The following is a 25,155-nucleotide window of genomic DNA, read 5'->3' as shown; positions in this document are numbered from 1 at the left end:
TCAGCAGGCACCAGTTGTATCTGGCAGAAGTCCCTAGCCCCACTACCCCACCACAGGACAGAAGCCCTGAGCTCCCCCGCCCCCCACCTGGTAGACAAAGAATGGAGGTGGGGGGGGGTCTGGTAGCCTCATTTTAACGATAAAAGAGCCAAATGTGGCTCACAAACTATGGTTTGGCCACCACTAGTCTATAGGCACTGGCTCCCAGGCAGGGCAGAGCTGGTAAGCAGTCTATAAGTTCAGGCCTTCAGACAAGGAAGAGCACCACACAGTCTGTCATTCTAGCTCTGGCACATGACAGACAAATGCAGGCCTTTGACCTATGGTGGGGAATCTGGTACCCCATGGGTGGGGCTGGCAGCGGGGGGGGGGAACAGCAGGAACCAGGCCCATCCTACTCCACCGGGTCCCAGTCCAAGGACATAACAATGGGTCAGTGGGAAATCCAGCCACATCATGCTGACCTGAATTCAGGCAGCAATGCAGCCAGACTGGAGTTGATTGTTTCTGGGCTACTTCCTACTACCCCTGCATTTGGTACCTCAGCTCTGTGGGTGTCCTTAGCCTCCTCGGGGTGGGTAGGCAGGCAACGGCAGTCCCGGCAGCTCCCCTGCAGACATAGGCTTCTCCAAGAGGAGGGCACCCCTTAGTTCAGCAGCCTGCAGCAAACAGGATGCATCTGTGTCCCTCGCTGGAAGCTCCACCTTTTATACTTCCTGTTCCACCTTCCCAATTATGGCAGGAGGGGCGAGTCTGGTCTGGCTCTGCCCACCTGGTCGCTAGGGGTGTTCCCTCCCACTCTGATTGGAGGATTTCCAATAAGGCCTCACTACACCCTGAATCAGCCAGTAGTGGCCAGCAACCAGCATAGTAGTTCTGGTGCAAAACCCAAGTGTAGACAAGGAAAACCCCAGTTTCAAGCGGGGTTAAACTCAATTTATACAAATCATGTCTCAGTGTCTATGCCTGGGGTTTGCAATGATGCAGCCTCACTAGTTGTTGGCTTCCAATGGTTGAATCCCAAGTATAGACCAGGCCTAAGCCTTGAATATTACCTTTTGCTGATAATGAATCTACTGTGGTACAGAAACAGTAATAATGCTGGACTTGGTTTGTTCTTGTCTAGATGTGTGTTCAGCTGTACTTGTTGCTGATACCCATTGTCAGAATGGGAATTTTCAGTCTAGACAAGGGTTGTATGAAACACTGGGATTCAGGCTTCTGCATAGGCACAGGCATGGGATACATCTGTTACTATTGAGGTCGAAGGTTAAACTCCCAATGAGTACAATAGCAGCAGAGTGAGGTCAATGCTGAGTGCTTTTACTAATGCCACCCTATGTCACTGTAGAATGTCATAATAAGAAACTGCTACATTATATTAGTTGGTGATAGATCTTTTGTATAGTTCTGTTCCTCTTCCTTGAATGTTGAAAAGCAATTGAAGATTCCATAAAGGCAAGAAAACATGTTTGCAAAGATGTCCCTTCAATAAAACAGAGAAGAAATGCTGACATTCAAATGATCTGTGACACATAGCGGGGGAGGTCAAAGAAGGGAGAAGTTCTCACGTTGGACAAAGAAACAAGGATCCATATCAGGAAGGAGGTTGAAAAGAGACAAAGGGGTCATTAGTTATAGAAAGAAAATGCAAGACTCTATTTTCCCCCTCCTATTTCTTTAGTGCTTATCAACTTGAAAGATTACATGTGTCCTCAAACAAATATAAAAAATGTAATCAAGCAGGCAAATCAGCAGTAGAGAGCAGTCTGGCAAATTGAGGAGACAGCAGAAGCTGAAGGAATTATTGTGCCTGTGAGAGGCAAATAGTTGGGGCGTATTAGAGAAACTGTAACAGAAGCAGACAAGAGAGAAAATTTCAGGAGAATGAAACAGCAAATCAAATATAGGAGATAGAGAATGGAGATTGATTTGGACTCCATAGGAACAAAGTATACAGAGTTCCACTCAGGGTTTGGGTTTATGATCCAGCAGTAACTAGACCAGATGATAAGCATAGTAATTATGATCCCTTCATTGCTGATATACACGCAGTAACTAATATACAGTAAGGTTGCCTAGTAATAGAAAATGTATTGGCTGGAGCTACCTTATGTGAGTTCAACAGCCAGAGAGCTATTAAAGTGCATAATGAGCACAAGAGCTTGTTCATTTCCGGGGGTGCTCACCAAAGAAAATGGCAGAAAAGAATGTTGGCACCTAATATTTTGAAATGGTCGGATTTATGAGGGGACACCAGCATTTGGAAATCAGTGTTCCGAACTCATCCCTGGTGAAACTCCATTGATTTCAGTGGAGTAACATTCAGGATAAATTCAGAGTAGCAAAGTCAAAAGGGAATAATCAAGTATCATGCCAATAAACTCTTAGACTCCTTTGAATTTTCTTCAGGATCAAAGAGACTGCTATTTTTAAACAATATCATTGATATTGTTAAAACAGTTGTTAGATATATTGTTAAACATGTGGCCAGTTAGTAAGTTAGCACACCCTCCTTAGAAAGGCATCATGGTCTAGAAGGGAGTGCGGGGATAGCAATCAGGAACACTTGAGTTCTGATCCCAGCACTGGTACTATTCACTTTGACCCTGAGCCTGCATCCACTGACTCCAGTGGCACAGGATCAGCTCTTACAGGACCCTAGGTCCTGATTTTCAAAAGTGGGCTCTGAGTTTTAGATGCCCAATTTGAGACAGCTTGGGCCTGATTTTCAGAGGTGCTTTGAACTGAATGGGTGCTTTGAAAATTTTGATCTATCTTCTCTCTGTCTCAGTTTCTCCATCTGTAAAATAAAAATAACACCTATTTTGCAGCGGGTTGTGAAGAATAATTTAATGTTGGTATAGTACTTTGAAAATAAAACATTCTAGCTGAGCTAAGTATTCATATATGATGTCTCTGGTACTTAGATTTCCTTTTTTAAACATTTCTTAGATAAAAATTCCCTTTTAAACCATGTGTTGTCCTTAATTAACTATTAAATTACCATATTAAATATTGCACATTCTATATTAATATTAATATGCTTTAAACCACGTATTTGGCTGGCCCAGTGGCCTGTTAGTAACATTGTGCACTACCGTGTGGGAGACCGAGGTTCAATTTCTTGTCCTAGTCTCAATTTCCAGACAGGCTGTATACACAGCAGCCCAGATTCTCAGCTGTCCAGATTCCAATATGCCCTGGGGCTGGGCACACCTGAGGCAGAGCCCTCAAAGGTGCTGCTTGCAGCTGTCTGGTCTCACATCTGGGTCTACACTGTTCCAGCCCTTAGAATAATCCAGAGCGGCCTCAGGCTGGCTATGGTCCCTGAGTGATGTTGGACCAGCTGGGGACCCCTGGAGCACAGCAGCATTCAGCCACGCACTCTTATCGTCACACCTCTAACATGCTCCCATGCCAGGTGGTGTAGGAGCTATTTGTGTCAGTTCTACACAACCCAGGTGTGCCCCTCTGTCAGGGGAATCCCCAGCTAATTTGGTAAGTTGGCTTTTCAGACCAGTACAAATCAACCAGAGCAGGGGCTCGGGATCTAGCCTAGTGCCAACAGTGGATAGGAAGAGGCGTAGTTTTGCATAATGAAAAGACATGGTTTATATATTTAATATGATTCATAATTCCTCAGATGAAATGATTTGTGCTGCTTATTTTGTGCACTCCGTTTGTCTTGGACGATGGAATCAGAATAGTCAGTTTCAATTTCTGGTTCTCATGCATTAGCACAATCATGCAAAATTTGGGTTGCAAAGATACTCTAAGCAATACTCTCATTGATTTTTTTTTTAATTTTTGAAAGCATTACTGTTAAAATTAAGTTTTATTAAAAACATGCTGGCTTTTTTTCTCTAAACTAAAATACTAAATTTAGGGCCAAAATTTATTTCACAATCACCATTTAGAAAAGACCCTTCTAGTCACCTGTTAGATGATATTGATGGGCTCCAAGTGCAGTCTCTCTAGTGTTCTTTACCCCAAATGAATGCAAGCTGTGACCATATGCTGGCAAAATTCCCACCCAGATGAGCAAACCCCTGTACATAACTAGACACAGGAAGTAGCAAACATTGCTTGGAATTGTAAAACTAAATGGACCAGGTACTCAGGTGGTATAAATCATCATAGCCCCATTTAAGTCCATGGAGTTATACTGAGTCACATCAATTGAAGATCTAGCCATTTAATCTTTATTGGGAGCACCAGATTGATAAAACAGCTTCCATATGTCCACTTAGCACATTGATAAAATCATCACATTATCAGATGTACCAAATCCTGCTACAACAGACCATCCTGAAGAAACAAAACTAAACTAAACACTGTCATGCCAGCTTCAAACTGCAGTTAGTCAGGTAGCAGTGAAGGCAAGCAGTCTGACATTTCAGCTCAGTGAGAAAAGCCTTATAATGCCTGCTGCTTCTTCTGCCTTATTAAATGCATTTTGAAATTTATACATACATACTTTAGTTTTGTTTTTACTCTACTCCAGGCCTGGGAGTATTTTCCTGAAAATTTGATCCTTTTGCAAAAAGATGTCAGTGCAAACCTCAAGTATTGTATATAATTGGAGAGCTTTAGGAAAACATGATATCGGTGATTTTCATCAAAACTACATTTTGGTTTGACTGTTGCTTTTCACCTTGTGTTTGGTGTCTGTGGAACTATGTGAACATTCCTGGGCTCGTCACACTAAAGTAGATAAATGGTTTATTGTTGTAATTCACTTGAGCTAACATGAATTTAGAAAACATTTAATGGAATTATTGCTGGATGTGTGCTATCGTTCAAAGATATTGTGCAGAAAATTGATTTCCTCTGACTTAATTAAATACTTCAAGCCAATGTTTCCCAATAACCACTCCAGGAAATCTATACATAATATTGTTGTGTGGGGAGAAGTGAGGGCAGGATACAAGTCCATTTAAAACTGCCCTTTGGGACTGCTTATATCGAAGTGCAGTTTATGCTGCAGTAAGTCTGCATGGGCATTATGAATCCAGCACACTGCTGTGCGAAGGACCAGCATAAGGACAGTCCTCAAGTCCCACTTAAGCCCTCAAAATAGGGCAAAGGGGTATTTAAGTGATGCATGCATAGGTCTTGTGCCAGCCTTATGAACAGGGATGAATGTGACCCTTGAGAATACGGCCCGATGTTCTTAAGGACATGCCAGTCAAGTAGAGTGCAATTAGATTATGTTAGATAGGATAAATCTGATGACTTTTTCCTCCCTAAACTTCAGACCGTCTAAGTTACTTTTAGAATTACTTGCCAATTTATTATACTCATATCTCACTCCTGTGCAGGCCAACTTATTGGCTTCTGTATGGTGCAGTGCAATGCTTGAAAATGTGCTCACTGAGCCACCAGATTGCCTCTTGGATGTTATTTGTTTTGATTCAGCACTTTCAACACTTCAAACCCTAATTCTGGATTTCTTCAAAATTGTTTTTCTAATGCAATTTAACTTGAGATCCCTGTGTGCCTGATTCTTATTTATGCTAGCGCCTCTTTATATGTTTCTGGCAGGGTAAAGTATAAAAATGAGAACCAGGCACAGTGTATGGATAATGTTTTGAGAATTCAGTCATGTTTACTCTGCTGAAACTTCTGCAGGGTGGTAAAACAGCTGCTGTTCATGTCCTCACAAAAGGTTCAAAGAGGAAGGTAGCTATCTGGAGCTTTTGGCTTAAGCGGTAAGGAATATAAATTTCTCTTACCAGCTGAAGTTATTTACACTCAGTGGTGCTGCCAATGGTGATGAAAAATTATGTTAGGACAGTAAGATCTCCTTCCACCTGCCTATTTTCAGCTATGGGAGTGTGCATGACAATGTAATATGCCATGTAAAATCAGCTGCAATATATGCATGCACAAGCACAACACTTTGCTGTGAGAGGAATCTGTGCAAAACTTCAGGATTGGACAAAACTTGTGAATCAAATTCAAGCATGGTGCAGAGGGCTGGCACAAAGCCCTCTGCACCACTTATGCCTGCACAGGAGATGGAGAGCTCAGATATCCTGGTCACCCAGCAGGGCCTCTCCACCTCCTTAATACAATAGAAGAGGGACGCATACTCTCCCTGACATGGCTACTTCCAAGTGGTTGCCCAGACTGTAATAGCAGCTCCAATGTCTCAACATGTTTTATAAACTAGGTAGGTATCATTCGTTCTGCTCATTTTTCAAATGGCAAAACTAAGGTACTGAAAGTTTAAGTCCACAAAATAATTTAGCATTGGAGCTGGGGTCAGAACTCCTGGCTCACAGACCTGTGATCAGAGCATGAGACAATAACTGCCTGCTAAGCAGAGCATTTCTCTGTTCGCATTCTGCAGGGGAATCCTATACCATGTCTGAAAGTAAATTAATCAGAGCCATGCTAGCTTTGCTCCAGAATGAAATATAGGAGAAATATGTGTTCACAAGTGGGAAAGGACCAAAATCAACTGAGAAATAAATTCTGCTGACACTTACCAGTAGGCTAGAACACATCACCATCCTGACCATTTGTTTAAAGGTTTTTTTTTTTAAATTGCTGAAAAGAAAATCTCTCTGGAAGTATAGTCTTAACGATTGAAGAAACCTTACAAACAGGCAGCAGACAATCAGAAATTAGAAATGGAGAATTTTCTTATAAAGCTACTGAAAATTTACTATTAGGAAAAATAGATTCAATATTTGGTTATTCAACCATAAGCAATGAGGAATGTTCTAAAACATTTTACTGACAGCAATCTGGGCATTCAGAGTAGATCACTTGTGGGCCATTCAGGACAGTGCAGTAAGATTAGGCTTTTAAAAAGGGGAAAAGATGCAAAAGGAAATCTACAGGGCCACTCATGTACTTTTTACCCAAGGTTTGATTTTTGCCTTGTAGGCACAGTGCTTAGCAAGGGGCTGTGTAGAGCTACAGAACTCTAAGAGAAGTATTGGGAGGCCTTCTGCCTCAGGCAAGCAGAACCTGCTGGAGCTCCCAGGTGCACAGCTCACTTTCACTCACATGGCCAGTCAGCTCTGCTGGCAGATGCATAAGAGGGAGAAGAACAATGACATTGTGTCTCCCTTGGTGAGTGTGTAAGAAGCAGTCCCTGTGTTTCCCTCAGTGCAGGGACTGTAATTCTGTCTGGCTTTTATGCAGAGGAGGGAAGGGGGGAAGTTCCCTGCACACATTTCACTCCTGGATAAAGGCCAGGCAGAATCTGGCCCTCATTAGGGAATGTACAGTTGGCCCAAAATAAGTCAACTGGAACATAAAGGACGTTGTATATGTGAGCACTAAGGTAACTAACTGTTAGTTACCAGGGTCAGACTGTGACTGACCCTTGTTTTCAGTGGAGGCAACGGGGTGAAAGGAGTCTCTCCATACCTGCATAGCCTGCATAAAGGCCAGGAACAGCTGTGCTCAGGAGAATCCCTCCCTATTCCCCTGGAGGCTAATGACACCATAAAGAGAGCAGAGATGGGCAGGGAGGAGGTGGGGCCATGGCGCCACCTCAGCATGCATTACTAGATGGGTATGCAGGAGGTAACACGCATCCCATAAAGGTGTGTAACAGCATGGCTCCTTGTATGTGCCAGGCATCTCTAGGAAGCTTTGTGCCTACCTGATGCAGAATGCCTCTCAGTGCTCCCTCCAGAACAGTGTGATTCTACCCTGACCCTTGCGATGTGCTGGGCCTACAAGGCACAAATGAGCCCTCATTTTGAGCCTGATTCTGACACACTTTCTCACCTTACTCCACAAGTAATCCCACTGAAATCACTGGCACTACCAAGCAATTAAGGGACTACTCAATAAATGGATTGCCAATTTGTTATCATTTAGGAAAAAAATAACTTAAGTCCCTGTTGGAAAGTTGTGTAACAGAGAACTGGATACTACTAGATATAAAAAAGAAGTCAGATAGGATAAACTAGAGAAAGATGGAGCTGGACTGCTTACTCCCTTGTGCAGTCATTTACCACCTGTGCAAAATACTGCCAATGAGTTTTACACTCACCCTGCATGAGTGTAATGAAGAGGGAACTCAAAGCCTTTGTCTCTAGACATTGATGTATTATAAAAACCATGCGCAAATGAAAAGGAAACACTTTAATAAACTTTAAGAGAATAGAATAGAGGAAAGAATTCACTTAGATGTTACATATTTGAAACCAGAATATATACTTTCACACTTCTGCTAAGAGTTTTTTGTGTTTGTTTCTTTGCTACCATAAGTGTAGGGAAAGAAAGATTGTGTTACAATACTGTATTGACTTTTTCATCTCGCCTATAGAAGTAGCAGTCATTTAAAAAAGTTATGGTCTTGTAATGAGAAAAAATCTAATGCTTACCTGTATTTTAGTGGCTGGATAATTAAATGTACTTAATTTGAAAACACTAAATTATTTAATGCAATACAGTTACAATACTAGTCAACATAGTTATATTCGTCATCATGTCTATATCACAGTGATTAGTTGCTTTATTGATAAAACACTTCCAGAATGTCATGAAAAGGTTTACATAATGTAATTGCAATAAAGACCTACAATTTTGAAAAGAATTTGAAATATTTTATTTAAATTCAACAGTACTGTCACAAGTTGGCTATTGTCATCAAACTAAAAACTTAACAGGCTCCCTTCAAACAAAATCAATGAGGAATCATTTTCTATAGTAAAATGATCAGTATCATCTATTTTGGATAGTCATGACATGGATATATCTAATTTGAATTGTCTACATAACAATTTTGATGGTGCTATTTTAGGATAAAAAAACCTTCCATCAAATCATTGCTAAACTGCTATTAGATATAGCTAATAGCAATTCAGTGTGGTCAAGGACATACTGAAAATGTACCATTATGTAACTAGCAGGCATGTGGCCTTAAATACATCTTTTAACTTTATTTGCACACACTGAGCTTCACATTCTGTTTTTAACTGATGATGAAGTTTGGGTGAACATTTAAGTTGCTTGACTGACAGTCTGTTTATTGTTTAACCTTTTTATTGGACTTCTAAAGAAATGTATCAAATATTTACCAATCTGAATCTCCCTACAGCAAAGCAGACAACAAATATCTCCACATATACAATTAGTACTATTAGCCTATTTACGTTAAAGAAGAATAGTGTGTTTGAATAATGTATTTTTCCACAGTGGTTCCAGGGTGCTAATTTGTTGGCCAACTTCAAAAATAATTCTATAATGTAATTATACACATAATAAATGTGCTATATTTAGTACAAAGTCACATATGGTAAAGAACATATCAAAGTATCAGTTAAAATAGATTCTCAAGTCATCTGATCTTCAGAAGTATGTGTTGAAACATACTTGTAGATTCACAGGGAGACTTAAGTCTAAGTCCAACATGTAGGCACCACTGGAATTCACAAAACCACCACTCAGCTGCCACCTAACCTTGTAGGCACCTAAAGTCCCAATGTGCCAAAATTTCCATCAGTGGGCATGTGCACAACCATTAAAGTCCTGACACCACTGAGCTGCTTGGTGGCTGACTCATGGCTAAGCTCTGGAGGGATTCACAAATTTGGCATTTTCCTACTTGTCTTATCTACCGGGCCTGATCTGGCACACATGCTCAGAGCTTGCCTAACCTGGACAAAAGAAAGGAGGAGGAAGTGATTGTATGACTGTACCCAATAGCCCTGAGGTTAAGGCACACCACTATGAGGTAGGAAATCCAAGTTCACATCCCTGATTTAGAGTAGGAACTTGAACCCATGTTTCTCACCTCTCAGGTAAGCACTGCAACACCTGGGCTTTTGAGTATAAAAAGTGGTTTGTTTTCATTCCCTTGTGAGAATAGGGCTGACCTGGCTTAGGCACTTAACTCCAGGAGAGAATTCACAGCTATGAATCCCAAACAGTGATAGGAATCTCTCTTGGGCCTGGAGTGAGGTGTTTAACTCTGGGAGAGGGTGGGGCTTAGTCTCCTTGGCATTTCCTACTATCTAATTTAGGTAGCTCCGTGCTCAGCATGCTGGCTTTTGTGAACCCCTTTCTTAGGGGCCTGTGATGGGGTGTGCTCTCCACACTGGCCCTGAGAGAGTTGAATTAGGCCATGTGGAGGGCACTAATTAGGAGGCAGCTCACCTGTGAGAGAACAGGTAGGGCTTCTATAAAGCCAGGAGGCTGGCAGCAGCAGGGAGGAAGCTTGCAGTCTCTTTCCCTGAGTTAAGGTCCTATTGGGTTCCAGGAAATGGGCCAGCACAAGCCCGCCCATTGCTAAAGGACCCTCCCCCAGCCTTAGGGGAGGATCCATAAAGTCCAGGAACTCAAATAATTACAGGGGACAACCAAAAATGTAGCAAGGGCAGGTGTGAAGGTCAAAGGGTCAAACAAAGGGAACCTGAAAGGGACATCAACCAGAGAACCCTGCACAGCTCCCACTGCTCCTTGAAGGTGTCAAGGGAGCCAGCGGATGCTGCCCAGAGGAACTCTGGCCAGATGCATGAGCGAAGGCAGGATCAGATAGGCCCCACAGTTGCAGGAAACCCGCTCAGCCAACCTCCTCTCCCTGGTCTTATATATGGCTACTTTGGCCAGCACTAGGAGGAGGTTGACAAGGAAGTCCCACGATCCCTAAGTTAAGATAGAAGGAAGGGAAGATAGGAACCCTGAGAAAAGGTATAGGAACCTAGAGGAAGGGTTTATCTAATAGGCCTAAGAGAGAGGGATCTGACTAGGAAGGCTGGAGAATGAAAAGCTTAAAGACACGCGGTAGGAAGTAGTCCAGGGTGAGAGCAGTAAAGTCGATGTAGCTGCAGAACTTAACAGCTGGCTGTAGGGCCCTGGACTGGAACCCAGAGTAGAGCACAGGCCTGGGTTCCCCTGCCATCCACTGTTAAGTGTTATTGCTAGGGGCAATGAAGGGAAAGACTGCCTGAGTCATTGCAGGAATGATATAGTCAGGGTGGTAGGCATGAGGACTGCCCGACACTGCTGGTGCAGAAGGACTTTGAAAGACTACCCTGGAAGGAGAAATCACAGTGTGACGTGGCTGGAGGACCAAGTCATGAAGCAGCTGCATCATGACCCCATGAGCAGGAGGAGACCTTCAATGGGGAATGAGAAGAAAGGGGGCACTGAACTGGGTAGAGCTAATCCCCAGAATCACTAGAGTAGGTGCCACCCAGGTGTGAGTAGAGCACTCCATGACAGTGCCTAACCGTCTGTATGCATTGTATAGGAAGCCTGGGTCCCTAACTTGGGGTTGTGAATTCCACTAGGCAGTAAAGCAAGGCACCTAAAAGTTAGGTGTTGAAATGCTGTGCATTGCAATGCCTAAGGCGCCCTTGTGAACTTCGCCACAAATGAACATAAAAACCTTTCCATATATTCACCCTACATTGCTATGAAAAAGCATTGCAGTGGAGACTTAGGCGCACAGTGAGTAAAAATCCCATCAATTTAGAATAAAATGAAGGGATTGAGAAATCTCCAAAAGCTTAAAAATCACAGATCCCTTCAAACTGGTAGTATTTGCTTTACAATTTGAAACAAAATTATTGATCTCTACTGTTGACTTCACACAGAGAGGAAACTAAAGAGAAAATATATTTGATTATAATATTATAATGTTTATTTCTGGTGGGGAGAGTGATGAAGGAAATATACAGCAAGCACAAATGTGCTAAGGGACAGATTCTGCAACCTGTTGTCCATGGACCTCTGGCGGTCTGCAACCTGTCTAAGATTTCCATTTGAAATTTTTGTAGGGGTCTGCAAATGAAAAAAGGTTGAAAACCACTGGAACAGATTGTTACTATGCAGTTAGTCCTATTGATTTCAATGGACCTACTACCAGAGTAAAGTATTATTCAGGGTAAGTGGGCGTGGCAGAAATTAGTCTTAAATTACAAGTGGTAATGAAGACTGAAAGAAGCTATTGTGAATAACATTCTATTTACAAAAAAATTAGCCAAGTACAAAGTAAAACAGTGTGAAGCATGAAATTGGTGATTATTTTTTTCACTAGTACTGTACAAGATTTGGGTTGTGATCAGTAACCTGGATGGAAACATGAATGCAGTCCTATAGGTGGCATCCTCACTTTTAAACCACTCGCCAACTCCAGTTGCTATAGCAACCTGATACCGCTTTTTAAGGGGAGATTTTAACGTCATTTCAAAACTTTAATCACCATAGCAACACAATTTAGCTCTTTGAAGCATAATCGTATTTGTTGTTACGAATTTTTAATGTGTGTATCTTACTCCACTTGTATGTCTTTCCCTCTGGAAAAGACAAAAAAGCATCACCTTACAAAGGAAAGATGAAACGTAACCATCCTTGCTTCACTACTTCACCATGATTCAAAATACAACAAAGGTAGAAGGGTGTGTGGGGGGGGGAGGTTGTGTAGACGAATTTAAATCATTTCAAAGTAACTTTTACAACCTATTTTTTATAATGGGAACTGTACTATTTTAACACATAGTGCATTAGCATTCCTTCCTTCCTGCTATTCAGTTCCACCAGTTGGGCCCCTTTGAAGCAAAGAGGTTTCCACTAGAAAGAACAGATTTCAAAATTCACGATGGATACATAGACGGATGAGATGAAGAGCGCTGACTCGTTATTTTTAGGAAGTCAGTGTATTGTAGACTGCGTGTGAGAGAGAGAGACTTACCTATAGTTGACACTACTGTCCCCACAAAATAGAAAGCCCCAGTGAAGTCCCATCTTGGTCTTAGTGCATCTGCCCGGATGCCCGCGGCCATGGCTGCTTCATAACTCCGCAGGAAGTCCCTTAGCTCAGGCATACTGATGTTGAATATTTGGCTGAAGTTTTGGAGGGTCCTGCTCCAGCGATGCTGAGCCTCGACTTCGGAAGGCCTCTCGAGGGCTGAGAACACCGTAGCTCCAGCTGCCAGATAAACTGCGATCAGGACCGCTAAGAGGAGGAATCTGCCATTGTCCTTGTTGAAATGGGACAAGCAGCAGCATCCCTGCGATCTCCTGCTAGACATCATCCAAATTTCAGCACCCCCGACCCGGCGGACAGTGACCGACACCTCCTCGAGGACGCTGGCATTGGGCTACTGTTAAATTTACGGAATCCCGAGGAAAATTTGTAGCTGGTTCATTGCAGGTGCTTCTTTTCTGAGTCATACTTAGCAAGAGCCAGCGGGGAGCCCTGAACTGCCACGCTGATTTCAGGGGCCGAAGCTGCAGTAGAATACAACTAGCCTGAAGCCCAGAGGGTCCTGTGGACAATCCCCGCCTTGGCTTTCGCTTTCCTTGCAGCCACGTCTGGAGTTCCTTTTTCCTTTGAGCTCTCCACTGAGCTCTGAGCTGCAGTGGCCATTGGTTTCTGGGAAACGGCTTTGCTCCGCATCCCCATCCCCCCTGTGGCCATATTCTTTGTATCCGGCCTGCCACCCGCTGACAGACACAGTCTGTCTGGCCTTCTCTTTGGGGGAAAGTTATTGATTTCAGGAGCGCTGGTGTTTGGTAGCCAGGGTGAATGGAGTCCAATGTGCTCTCAGTCCAATTAACAACTGTTTGGTCATGATGTATTCAATGCAATAGCTGGTGTTCGCCAAACAATACTACTTACATCACGCTGTCTTACGGTTTTATTTGCAAAGCTCCCACCAGACGTATCCCTGTCTGTTCCCCTTCTTCTGGGGTGTTTTCCCGGGCAACAGAGCCCTTAAATTCCGCATCTAAAAAGTATCCACTGTGAGTCCATATTTCCATATACAAATCGCTGCATCATGCTTACAGGCATTCATCAGTATCCCCTGAGACCAGTGGCGGTGGTTAGGGATCAGCTGCGTTTAAAGCAATCTTGATTCTGTCGGAGCTCAGAGTTTGGTAAACACCGGGAGTCTGGCTTTCAGCTTCGCTGTTCCATCATGCGCACTTGTCCTCTGCATTTGCTCAGATTTTTTTGCTTTCATTTCGCTGGGTGAAAATGCGATCACACCTTTCTGCAGCCCGTATCTGCTCTAGGTTATAACATATCTACAGTCAAACGTGCCGCTCTGCTCACGAAAAGGGCTCGGCAAGTTTTTGAGTCTGGACTCCCCAACGATGTAAGGCTTGTTTTGTAACAGAGCGCTGCGTATATACCCAAGTTACTTCCTCTGCGCGCATACTTTAAACTGGATGGTTCCTTGCAAAAACGCATCCGTAGACAGCCATGCAATCCACCAAAGAGGCAGATTTCAATCTGGATAGGCGCTTAGCGTGACTTTTACTTTTTTGTCTGACTTGTTCCAGGAGTCCCCTATTGGACCCGATTTCTGTCTCCACCTGAAGTCAGCGTACAAGCCTTGGTGTTAAAATTCATTGTAAATCACAGTATTGGGCCAAACAGTTCCCGGCCCCTCACCCCAAAGTCCCTGAACTAACCACATCCAACGGCACTTTTCACTTTGGCTAAGTGCACTGAGCCTCGGAAGATGCGGTGTTAGTCCAAAGGGTTATTTACAGCGTCCCCAAGAGCCATGGGGCTGCATATTTCACAGACTGGGGGGGATGGGGGGAGGCGCTCCTTGAGAGCAGGCAAAGGAAGCTCGCGAGCTTCCCTGCATCAGCACCCTGGGGAGCGCAGAGCTGCTGCTTTTTCCTAGCGTTGCCGCCGCCCCCTGTAGCGGGGCTGTGGCGGCTCCAATACGCACGCTTTGGCTGGGGGGCTAATGCGCCTGTGTTCTCCCCGCTTATGGACAGACTATTTTGAGGCAGATCCGCTGACACCTAACAAATGCAAAACATCTGATCGGAGGAGCGTGGAAAATGGTGGCTCTGCCCGCCAGCCGAGGGGCGTGCGCTGTTTGTTTTCTGGGATCCGAGAGGCGTCTCTGCCAATGCTGCAGGTGTTTGGGGGAGTGCTCCAGTCAGCGGCCCTGTGCGCCACACTGGACCTAGTCTCAGGAAGCCACAGAAAGGAGGAGATGCGAAACACCTCACGGAGAAAGGGACAGTGCTTTCAATTATGCGAAATGTGCACGGCTACCCCTCTGATTCCCGCTATACAGTGTCCCCATCCACTGGGTTTAGCTGCCTACAAAGCAGAACAGTAAGTCTGGGGACTGTTCAGTTGAACAAATAAACAAAATAATTTAAATTATATGATTTTGTTTATAAAACTATGTAAATGATTAAATATTTAAAGTAAAATTATTTCTTGGATTTATTTGAGAAAATATTTTAATTTATCACAAGAAAGGTTCTTTTTGAAGAGTCTGCTAATATTTTAATAGTTAATTAATTAGATGAACGTTTTATTCACTTCATGCAAATTAATGTTTGTGATCAATCTACATTTCCTGGAGTACTCTAGGTTAAACCCAAGAAAATGACACATCACTTAGTTTAGTTTGTGGATATCATCTTTGAGATCAAGACTTTCCCAAAGCTGGGATTTGTGGATTCTTTCCCTGCTAATTTGTTCACAAAAATATTTATATCCTCTCTTATCCATTAAGTCCCACTAGATGCTACAGTCGCTTGGTGAGTCATTTGCAGTGGTGAGAAGTGGATAGGAAATTGTAATGAGTGTGTTGCAAAAGGCAATATAGCAATATATCCCATTTAGTCCCAGTCCTGCAAACACAGATGCATGGGAATAACTATACAGATAAATCACATGTATTTATTTATCCTGGGGTTATTCATATGCATAAGTGTTTGCAGGAGCTGGGCCTAAATGTGGAAGTATAGGGACCAATTCACAGAGGTATCAACCTTTTCTGGGAGCATTTTTGTTTTCTGTTTTTTGTTCTATTTTGCTCTTTTCATTTGGGGGAGTGTACTGTTTACTAGGTAGCAAACATAAAATAACTTCATGACCTTGCAGATGAGTGATTATGGTGTCTGGTCCTTTACCAGGATGCTTACATGTTATTTATGCATAGGTAACTGCTATGAGTTCTTATCTGAGATCTGAGTGTTTTTGCTTTGCTCTAAGGATCCATATCAGGTGTGCAATTATCCTCTCGTTACACAGATCTGGAACACACACAAAATGTGAGACTTTGCTTACGCCACAATAGAGACATTCATTCTCAAGAGAGGTATAATATATTTTGATGTCTTCACAATGGTAAGAAATATATTTCAATTTCTTCAGAGCACACAGGCCAGACTCTCTGTCTGGGAAGCTCAGCCCTTAAAGGCACAGTCCCCTATACCACCTCTTCGCTTCCAAGCCAAAATTTAGTTGGAGGCACATTAACTGGGAAGTTTGGGCAGGAGCTATATCAGAACACACACTGGATCTGGGGCCTATCCGATCCAGTGGTATCTCCCTCTTACTTGGAAGGGTGGACTATCCCTAAAGTAGCCTTTACACTCCTAAAGTTGGTCTGGTTTCAATAAAACCAAAACTCAGCAGGGGAGAAGGAAAAGCAGAGGAATGCCAAAGGGACAGTAAAATAATAGAGAAAAGCGCCTAGGACCTGACCTAAACCCATTGAAGTCAATGGGAATCTTTTAATTGGCTTCCATAGGCTTAAAATAAGACCCCTAATGAGGAGAACTGTATAATAGCTGAGATCTTGGCAGCTGAGTGTCAATAGAGCTGTAGCTAGAAACAACAAAAGAGCAGGCAAGCAGCTGAATATATGCAACGTGGAGTCAATGGAGCTGCAGCCAAATAGAATCAATAAATATAGCTGAAAAATATAGCCAAGGAGCCAATTGTTTTACATGATAGCACCACCTATGATCAGACTAGGAGAAAATGTTTCATCTAGGACAAAGGGCCTGATTTTTCTCTCGCAGTTGTAAATCAGAACTAAATACCTTGGTATCAGTGGCACCAAACTGAACCAGATTGTGATTTCATTTCCACTGGTGAAAATTCCATTGAATTCACTGGATTTACATTTGTGTAGCAGAGATCAGATTCTGGACCATGCATGTTAAACTTCTGCTTTTGTTAAAAAAAATGAAATGTTAAATACTTATCAAATAAGGGCCCAATCCCGCAAGGTGTTCAGCGGCTTTAGCCTATGAGAGACAATGGAGCCAATCTTGCAAACTTTTAATAGCATAACTTAACTCTTACTTATGTGAATGATCTCATTGACTTTCCATGGAACTACTCACTTGAGTAAGTGTTTGTGTAATCCACACCCATGCGAGGCCACATAGAGCAGGGGTGGCCAAACTTACTGACTGTCTGAGCCACATAGGACAATCTTCAGCAATTCAAGAGCTGCACCTGCCAGGGCTTGGGGCTTCAGCCCTGTGGGGGGCTCCAGCCCCACTCCTGCTGAACCCTGAGCCCTGGCAGGCACTCCCCGTGGGGCTCATGCCCCGGACCTCCCATCCCACTGGGCAACAGGGGGGTTGTGGGGTCATGAAATTCAAAATTTTCAATTTTAACAATACATTGCATTGACATTTCTAATTTAATAAAAAAGCCTTGGAAATTTTGACAACATTTTGCAAAACAAATGTATATCCCATTTGTCTATCTGTGATAGAGCTGGTAGAAAAATGTTGAATTTGTTAATCAAAATGTCAATGAAAAAGCAAGATTAATTTTTCATTAAAATATTTGCAAAAATTGTGTCCCTTTTTTAACCATCTCCATGAAGAATGAACATTATCAATGGAAGATTAACATCAGGCAAATGATTTCGGTTTAAAGGAACACCACAGCTCCATCTTGCTCAGGACAGCAATCAAAGCTTCATGGGGACAAATCCTGAAGTCCTTGCTGAGTCCTTACTTACACAAAACTCCCATTAAAGTCAATCTCTCAAACTAGCCATTTGGCCAAATGACTGACACTTTTAATCAGCTGGTCAAAGGACTATGATACTTGGCCATTTGATTAGGTGATTAAAACTTCCTGGCATTTGGCTAAAACATTATTAGGATTCTAAACCATCTACATCAGAACAGATATTTTTATAAAGCAGGGCTTCAATAATAAATTCAATGCTTACCTCACAGGCCAATACATGTTGATGTTTACCTCAACAAAAGTTGATGTCTGTTTCATGTGTTTCAGTTTAGTGAATTACAATGGTATGATAGATTCATACCATAGGCAATTCTTATTAATATCTTCACAATTGCACATCAATATGCTGACAATAATATAGTACAAAGATAATTCAGGATTAGCAAATGCTACTCATGCCATAATTTAGCAATACAATGGAGCTATTCTGGCCTCTTTAAATACTCATCTGATTATTAAACCCCAAGCCTGTTATGCCAAAACTGGGCCACCTCACTATGAGCATGGTGAGTCCAGATTTCCTGTGTTTATGTGTGTGATATCAGCCATTGTGTTTAACTAACTGGAGGCCAGGGTTTGTGAAAGCAATTATTTCTATAATCAAACAGCAGTGTTTACATTATTAGCTTGCTTGTTTAGAGGGAAACACATGCAAAGACAGGAGATACATTCATTAGATGTTAATTAAAATGCCATTCTGGAAACAGGTAATAAAAATGGGACATGATGTTCTGCATTAAGGATTAAAGTTTTATATGATGTTTTAACACTTAAACTACCTGTTAACTCCTCTCATGGAACAGCATCAGAATTCTCAATTGTCCTTTTAATTCCACTCTTCAAAATCTTGAAATCGTGAGTCAGGGCCTGATTGTGGAACCCATATGCAAGTTAGTGAGGCACCTCCATTGGCTTTTGTGACAGGTTTCAGTGGTAGCCATGTTAGTCTGTATCAGCAAAAAAAACGTGGAGTCCTAACAAATTTGTTAGTCTCTAAGGTGCCACAAGGACTCCTCATTTTTTTTATTGACTTTAGTGTGACTGAGGGCTGCAGAGTTGGGCTCTCAGTTTTTATTTAAGCCTCATTTGGGCAAATTCCTATTGACTTTAAGTGAAGTCTCAGCTTAGTCAAAACTTCAGGATTAGGACTGGACTCACATGGAATTGTCTGTCAGTTAGCGTCTAGGTAACCTAACTGTATGATTATTCCTCAGTAACCATACAATGTTCACAACCCATATCTGTAGCAAATGAGAGAGCACAGTTGCATAATGACTGAACAGTTATATCTGAATATTCATTATGCAATTCCCTCCAACCTGGTAGATTGATTTCAGAACTTCCCGTCCACATGTTAGCAACAAACATTGTTGCCTCTGCCCTTTTCTCCTTCCCCAATCTGGCTTGCTCCCATCTACTCCCAATGTTTTCAACACATCCTTGTAGTTCTCCTAGCCCATGAGGAATACATGATGTACACAAAGGAGCTGCCACCCTGAATCAGACCAATTTTCCATCTAGCCCAGTCTCCAATTTTTGATACTGACCACTACCAGATATAGCTGAAGAAGGTGCAAGATGTGTTTGTAGTAGGAAGAGAGCCTGAGACATAAGCCCTTGTATCAGAGGTCTGGTATGAGACAGGACCTGCTCACAGAATCTGGCAAGAACAGGGCTGATATTGCAGAAATACTCATTCCTAAGAAGTGCTCGTCACAGAGTACTCACACAAACACATTCCAATATCAAAAGGTACCAGAACATCCCAATATTAAGGATGGTACAAAAACATTCCCCAAGGATAACAGGAACACACTGACCCCTTCTAAACGAAAAGGTCAGGATGGCAGTATCTAATAGAGATGTTTTGATCGAACCTACATGTACAAGGCTACATGACCTAGCCATGTCAGGGGGCAGTAACTAACTATGTCAGAGGCAGTATGTAACTTGTTTGTATCAGGGTATAAAGATGTATCTTAGAGGGAATATCTTTGTCCAGCCGAGGGGGGAATGGAAAGTTCCGCCATTCACTGAGCTGCGTCCATTGTCATGGGCATACATGTCTTAGTATCCTTATAGAGTCTGCCAGGTGCTATTACTGTGCTTTGTTGACAATAAACCTGGCCTGGTGCCTTCACACCTTGATGGATCTTGTGGTCATTGAGTGGTTCGCTTGAGGTCTGTTGTGTCGGCTGTGTGCACAGAGCTAGGGCAGCACACAGGGAGAACACACACACGCAGCTGAACATCTAACAACACTAGTGACCCTCGACCGCTGATCTGGTAAGTAAGCAAGCTGTCTTTTGCAGGAATTGCGATCTAACATGACATGAAAATCATGAGCTAGATAAATAAATGTAACTGAGTCACAAGGTTAGAACTGCAGATAACCTACTGTTAGCAATGGGTGGAAGAGGACAGAGCAGCATACAAAGAATATGGGGGAAACTTTTCGTTTTGATTATTCTCTTGGATGCTCCTGATACAACCTCTTGCCAATATAAAGTACTTCTGTGTGATCTGGAAGGGACTGCTGGACAGAAACATTGAGCTGGCCATTTATATTATCTTCCAGCTATTTGTACCAGAGTCAGCTTGGTTAAATCCCAGGCCATTATAATAGAGAAGCTGACATGTGACATACCTTGACTCTTCAGATGAAGTTGTTTTTATTGGTTAATTCTCCTCCCAATCATACAGTTGTGATTGAAAAAAATCACTGTGATTATACCTGTCTAACATTGGTATGTTATGTTTATAAACAACAGCAAACCCTTATAGCATCTTTATAGCTCTTTCACTTTTCTCCCATACCCACTACAGAAAAGAACAGATGGCTGAGCTACATATATGTCCCTTTCATTCTGCCAATAACATACTTTGGCTTTCATTGAAATTGGGCACATGAAGGGTTTCTTTCTCAAAGCCATGTAATAGTTTAATTGTGTTCTCTCAGACTCATTAAGAGAGAATAAATTCATTAGTGCCACAATTCAATTCAGTTTTACTGTGATGAGTAACTACTTTCCAAAGGCCTGGTCCTGTGAAGTGCTGAGTGCCCTCAACTGCCACTGAGGACAATGGTAGCTTAGGGCACTCAGCATCTTATAGAATTGTACCTGCAACCTAACACTTTATACAGGCACTGACCTTTTTCATACAAAGTGTGAAACTTTACATTTCATGCCTTAACCTTCCACACCAGTGGGTTAGGTTCTTCCTTTATCTGTTTGCTAATGCATTTTGTATGCTTGTATTGTACAGGGAGACCTCTGCTCCCAGTGTCAAGACATGCAAGGGTATTTTAATAGGTACAATTGTAGTCTGACTATTCCCTGAGCAGTAGATCCACAACAAGCTGAGAAGCCAGCAAGAATAAATTCTGTATGCACAATCCACAACGTGAGTAATTCTTTTCTATTCTTAGAAGACAGTCACAGTTTCACCTTTTTAGGAGTCTCCCTCTGAACAGCACAACCAAAGGCCAGATTTTCGAAAGAGCTTGACACCCAGCAGTTCTCTGTCTGAGTGCCTGGACTTTCGAGAGAACTGAGCTCCCATTTAGGCACCAGACGTGCTCAGCAGCCTTCCATTCCCATTGAGAATAATTGTGGGTGCTGAGCATTTCTGAAAATCTGACCACTCGGCTTAGGTGCTGTGATATATAAGGGGTGGGGGGTAGCTCCTTTTGATGGTCACCCAGCCAGCCAGTTAGCTATAAAATCCCTCTTGGTGTCTGTTCTCGGCTTGCTTTACCTGTACAGAGTTAACAAGCCCACAGGTAAAAGAAAAGGAGTGGGCATCTGACCAAAAGAGTCAATGGGAAGACTAGAACTTTTAAAATTGGGAACAAAACTTTCCCTTTGTCTGTTGTTCTCTGGGCTGCAGGGACGGAACAGCAATGTTGTGGAAGGCTTGAACCATGTATGAACATTCATCTTCCATACCTAGAAGAAATTATTTGGATAGGGAATGTTTAGTTAGATACAATCAGGTTTATTTTTTATTTTGGCTCCTCTGTGCTAACCCCTAATACTTTTGTTTGTTTGCTAAGCTGAACCCCCAAGAAAGCTATTTTGGGTGCTTAATTTTTGTAATTGTTTCTTTTAAGATCCAGCAAAAAGCCTAAATTCCAGATGTATTTTTTTCCTTTTTGGTTTTAATAAAATTTACATTTTTTAAGAACAGGATTGGATTGTTGGTGTCCTAAGAGGTTTGTGCACATGCTGTTTGATTAGCTGGTGGTGGCCACAGCTAATTCCTTTGTTTTCTTTCTCAACTCTTTCCCAGAAGGGGGGTGAAAGGGCTTGAGGATACCACACAGGGAGGAATTCCCAAGTGCTCCTTCCTGGGTTCAAAAAGGTTTTTTTTTTGCATTTGGGTAGTGGCAGCATTTACCAAGCCAAGGTCAGAGAAGAGCTGTAGCCTTGGGAGTTTAATACAAGCCTAGAGTGACCAGTATTAATTTTTAGAATCCTTGCAGGCCCCCATCTTCTGCACTCAAAGTGACAGAGTGGGGATTCAGACTTGACAGGTGCCTAACTGGGGGCTGTTCAGTACTGAGCTCTTTTGAATATCAGGCCCCTGTACTCAGAGAAACACAGGGTTTACAAAGCCTCAAAGGGAGCAGGGAGGGCTATGGCTTCCCACACATACACACAACCCCCCCACAGGAGCCTGTAGAGCACATACACACAACCTCCCCCCCACAAAAACAATGAGGAGTCCAGTGGCACCTGTTACCCGAAATTGGGCCAGCTAGTAAGCTTAGGGAGTACTAATGACCCACCAAAGTTTGGCAGAAAGCAGCATTTTTATTATACTGATAGTTAAGATCAAAAGAAGGGAGGGGTGGTCACACTCACCCTCTCATGCACACGCTCCCAGGACAGGCACAGCACTGGAGATGTTAGGATCCTTGAAGGTAAGTGTCCCACAGTGCAGTGATGGACGGTGTGATGAAGGTAAGTCTTCCCGAGGCACAATGGAATGCAACGTGGAGAACCACTGGCCAGGCAGTCCGGGTGAAGGGGGTACCGCACAGGGTACGGTACAAGCTTGTGAGTGCACTCCTGAGCATATGGCCCCTTCCCCTTTTAAGGACCTGCTCCTCATGGCCTGCGACTAGAGATGACTTGGGTGCATCTGGTTGGTCACACTCCACCTCAGACAGTGTCCATGCATTGGGTGTGTGAATGCTGCCTAATTAGAGTCCCAGACACCTTGTCTACCTGGAAGCTCTTCTGATCTTCCAGCTGTTCAACCAGCCCATTCATCCCACAAGCATTCCAGGAGGGCGAGGGAGGGGGAAAGCCACTTCACAGATTTTCAGAGAGGGAGAGGAGACAAAAGGGGGTGGGGAAGTATAATAGACCTTTTGAGTATACAGGTTATACACAGCATAGTTATACAGATCACTGCTGCTCCTACAACAGCACCTTAAAGACTAACAGATTTATTTGGGCATAAGATTTCATGGGTAAAAACATGAAATGTAACATGAAATTACATGAAATGTAATTTTCACTTCAGATGCATGAAGTGAAAATTACAGATATAGGCATATATATAGGCACATGAAGAGAAGGGAGTTACCTTACAAGTGAAGAACCATGTTGACAAGGCCAATTCAGTCAGAGTGGATGTGGTCCACTACCAATAATTGATGAGGAGGTGTCAATACCAAGAGAGGGAAAATTGCTTTTGTAGTGAGCCATCCATTCCCAGTCCCTATTCAATCCCAAATTAATGGTGTTAAGTTTGCAAATGAATTGTAGCTCTGCAGTTTTTCTTTGCAGTCTGTTTTTGAAGTTTTTTTGTTGAAGGGTGTCTACTTGAAGAATGTCCAGGGAGATTGAAGTGGTCTCCTACTGGCTTTTGTATGTTACCATTCCTGATGTCTGATTTGGGTCCATTTATTCTTTTACGTTGGGACTGTCCGGTTTGGCCAATGTACATGGCAGAGGGGCATTGCTAGCACATGATGACATATATCACATTAGTAGATGTGCAGGTGAATGAGCCCCTGATGGTGTGGCTCATGTGATTGGGTCCTCTGATGGTGTCACTTGAATAGATATGGGGACAGAGTAGTCAACGGGGCTTGTTACAGGGATTGGTTCCTAGGTTAGTGTTTCTGTGGTGTGGTGTGTAGTTGCTGGTGAGTATTTGCTTCAGGTTGGGGGGTTGTCTGAAAGTGAGGATTGACCTGCCTCACAGGGTCTGTGAGAGTAAGGGATCATTTTCCAGGATAGGTTGAAGATCATTGATAATGCACTGGAGAGGTTTTAGCTGGGGGCTGTACGTGATGGCCAGTGGTGTTCTGTTATTTTCCTTGTTGGGCCTGTCCTGTAGTAGATGACTTCTGGGTACCCATCATGCTCTGTCAATCTGGTTCCTCACTTCCCCATGTGGGTATTGTAGTTTTAAGAATACTTGATAAAGATCTTGTAGGTGTTTGTCTCTGTCTGAGGGATTGGAGCAAATTTGGTTGTATCTTAGGGCTTGGCCGTAGATAATGGACCATGTGATGTGTCCTGGATGGAAGCTGTAGGCATGTTGGTAAGTATAGCTGTAGGAACTGGATTTTATAATGTACTCTGAGAATTAATGTATAATTTGATTTCATCCTGTCAGCCACCCTTTTTGAATAGCAGAAAGGAATGACAGACCAGAACAATCCTTATAACTAATTATGGTCCCCCTTTTGTTTTAGGATAAGTTATAATGTCTACTATGTTTTCCTATATGTATTACAAATTAGGCACCCTAGTTAAATATACATTTCTTTGTTTTAAGGTTTTAGTAAGTAAGAGACAGAATTCTCTACTGTGGCTATGTTAAGTAGATTAGAGGAACATTGAAGGCCTGGGTCTCAATGTAAATTGTCTTGGTTATTGATTGTAAAACTTAGCACGGTTTGATTTGCAATGCCTTTTTGCTCGATATAAAATACTACTGTTTGTATTCTCAATCTGTTTGTATGAATAAGGAATGTATGCATCAAAAAAAAGATAAGGTGTAAAGGCTATTGTTATATCCAGAGTCAAGAAAGAAGGAGTGAAGAGACTTAAAGGACATCAAAGAATCATCAACGCGCATTCATAATGAAGGGCAGATTGATGACCCTGAGGTGAAGGCTGGCACCCCTAAGAACAATTAATTAAATCGGAACAAAGAACAGGATGACCATCTCGGAGCTGTATTGGAATGTTTACACCAATTAAGAAATAACCGGTCACAAACTAACACAGCAAAATCCATAGGCTTCAACAAAGAAAAAAACCTATAAGAACAGGGTGCTTGGCCATGGGATGTTGGGTTCATCTTGCCACACTCCAGGTGCATCGGATCGCGACCGATAGAGCCCCGCTCCCCTCTGCGACCAATCTGGCTGGCCACTAGAT

At 42.6% G+C, this 25,155-nt stretch overlaps 1 protein-coding gene across 1 annotated transcript in view; it reads right to left on the bottom strand.

The window, feature by feature from the left end:
• KCNK12 (potassium two pore domain channel subfamily K member 12) overlaps positions 1 to 13,596 on the bottom strand; it is a 55,739-nt gene extending 42,143 nt beyond the window's left edge. Inside the window, exon 1 of the mRNA XM_054021594.1 lies at positions 12,671 to 13,596. Coding sequence (XP_053877569.1) covers positions 12,671 to 13,013 — 343 coding nt within the window. The 5' untranslated portion in view covers positions 13,014 to 13,596. The remainder of the gene's footprint in view (positions 1 to 12,670) is intronic.
• Between the last annotated feature and the right edge of the window lie 11,559 nt (positions 13,597 to 25,155).

Source organism: Malaclemys terrapin, chromosome 3 (genome assembly GCF_027887155.1).
Source record: "Malaclemys terrapin pileata isolate rMalTer1 chromosome 3, rMalTer1.hap1, whole genome shotgun sequence".
Classification (NCBI taxonomy): domain Eukaryota; kingdom Metazoa; phylum Chordata; order Testudines; family Emydidae; genus Malaclemys; species Malaclemys terrapin.
Note: the sequence above shows the minus strand (reverse complement) of the source record. Positions and strands in the feature narration are given on the sequence as shown.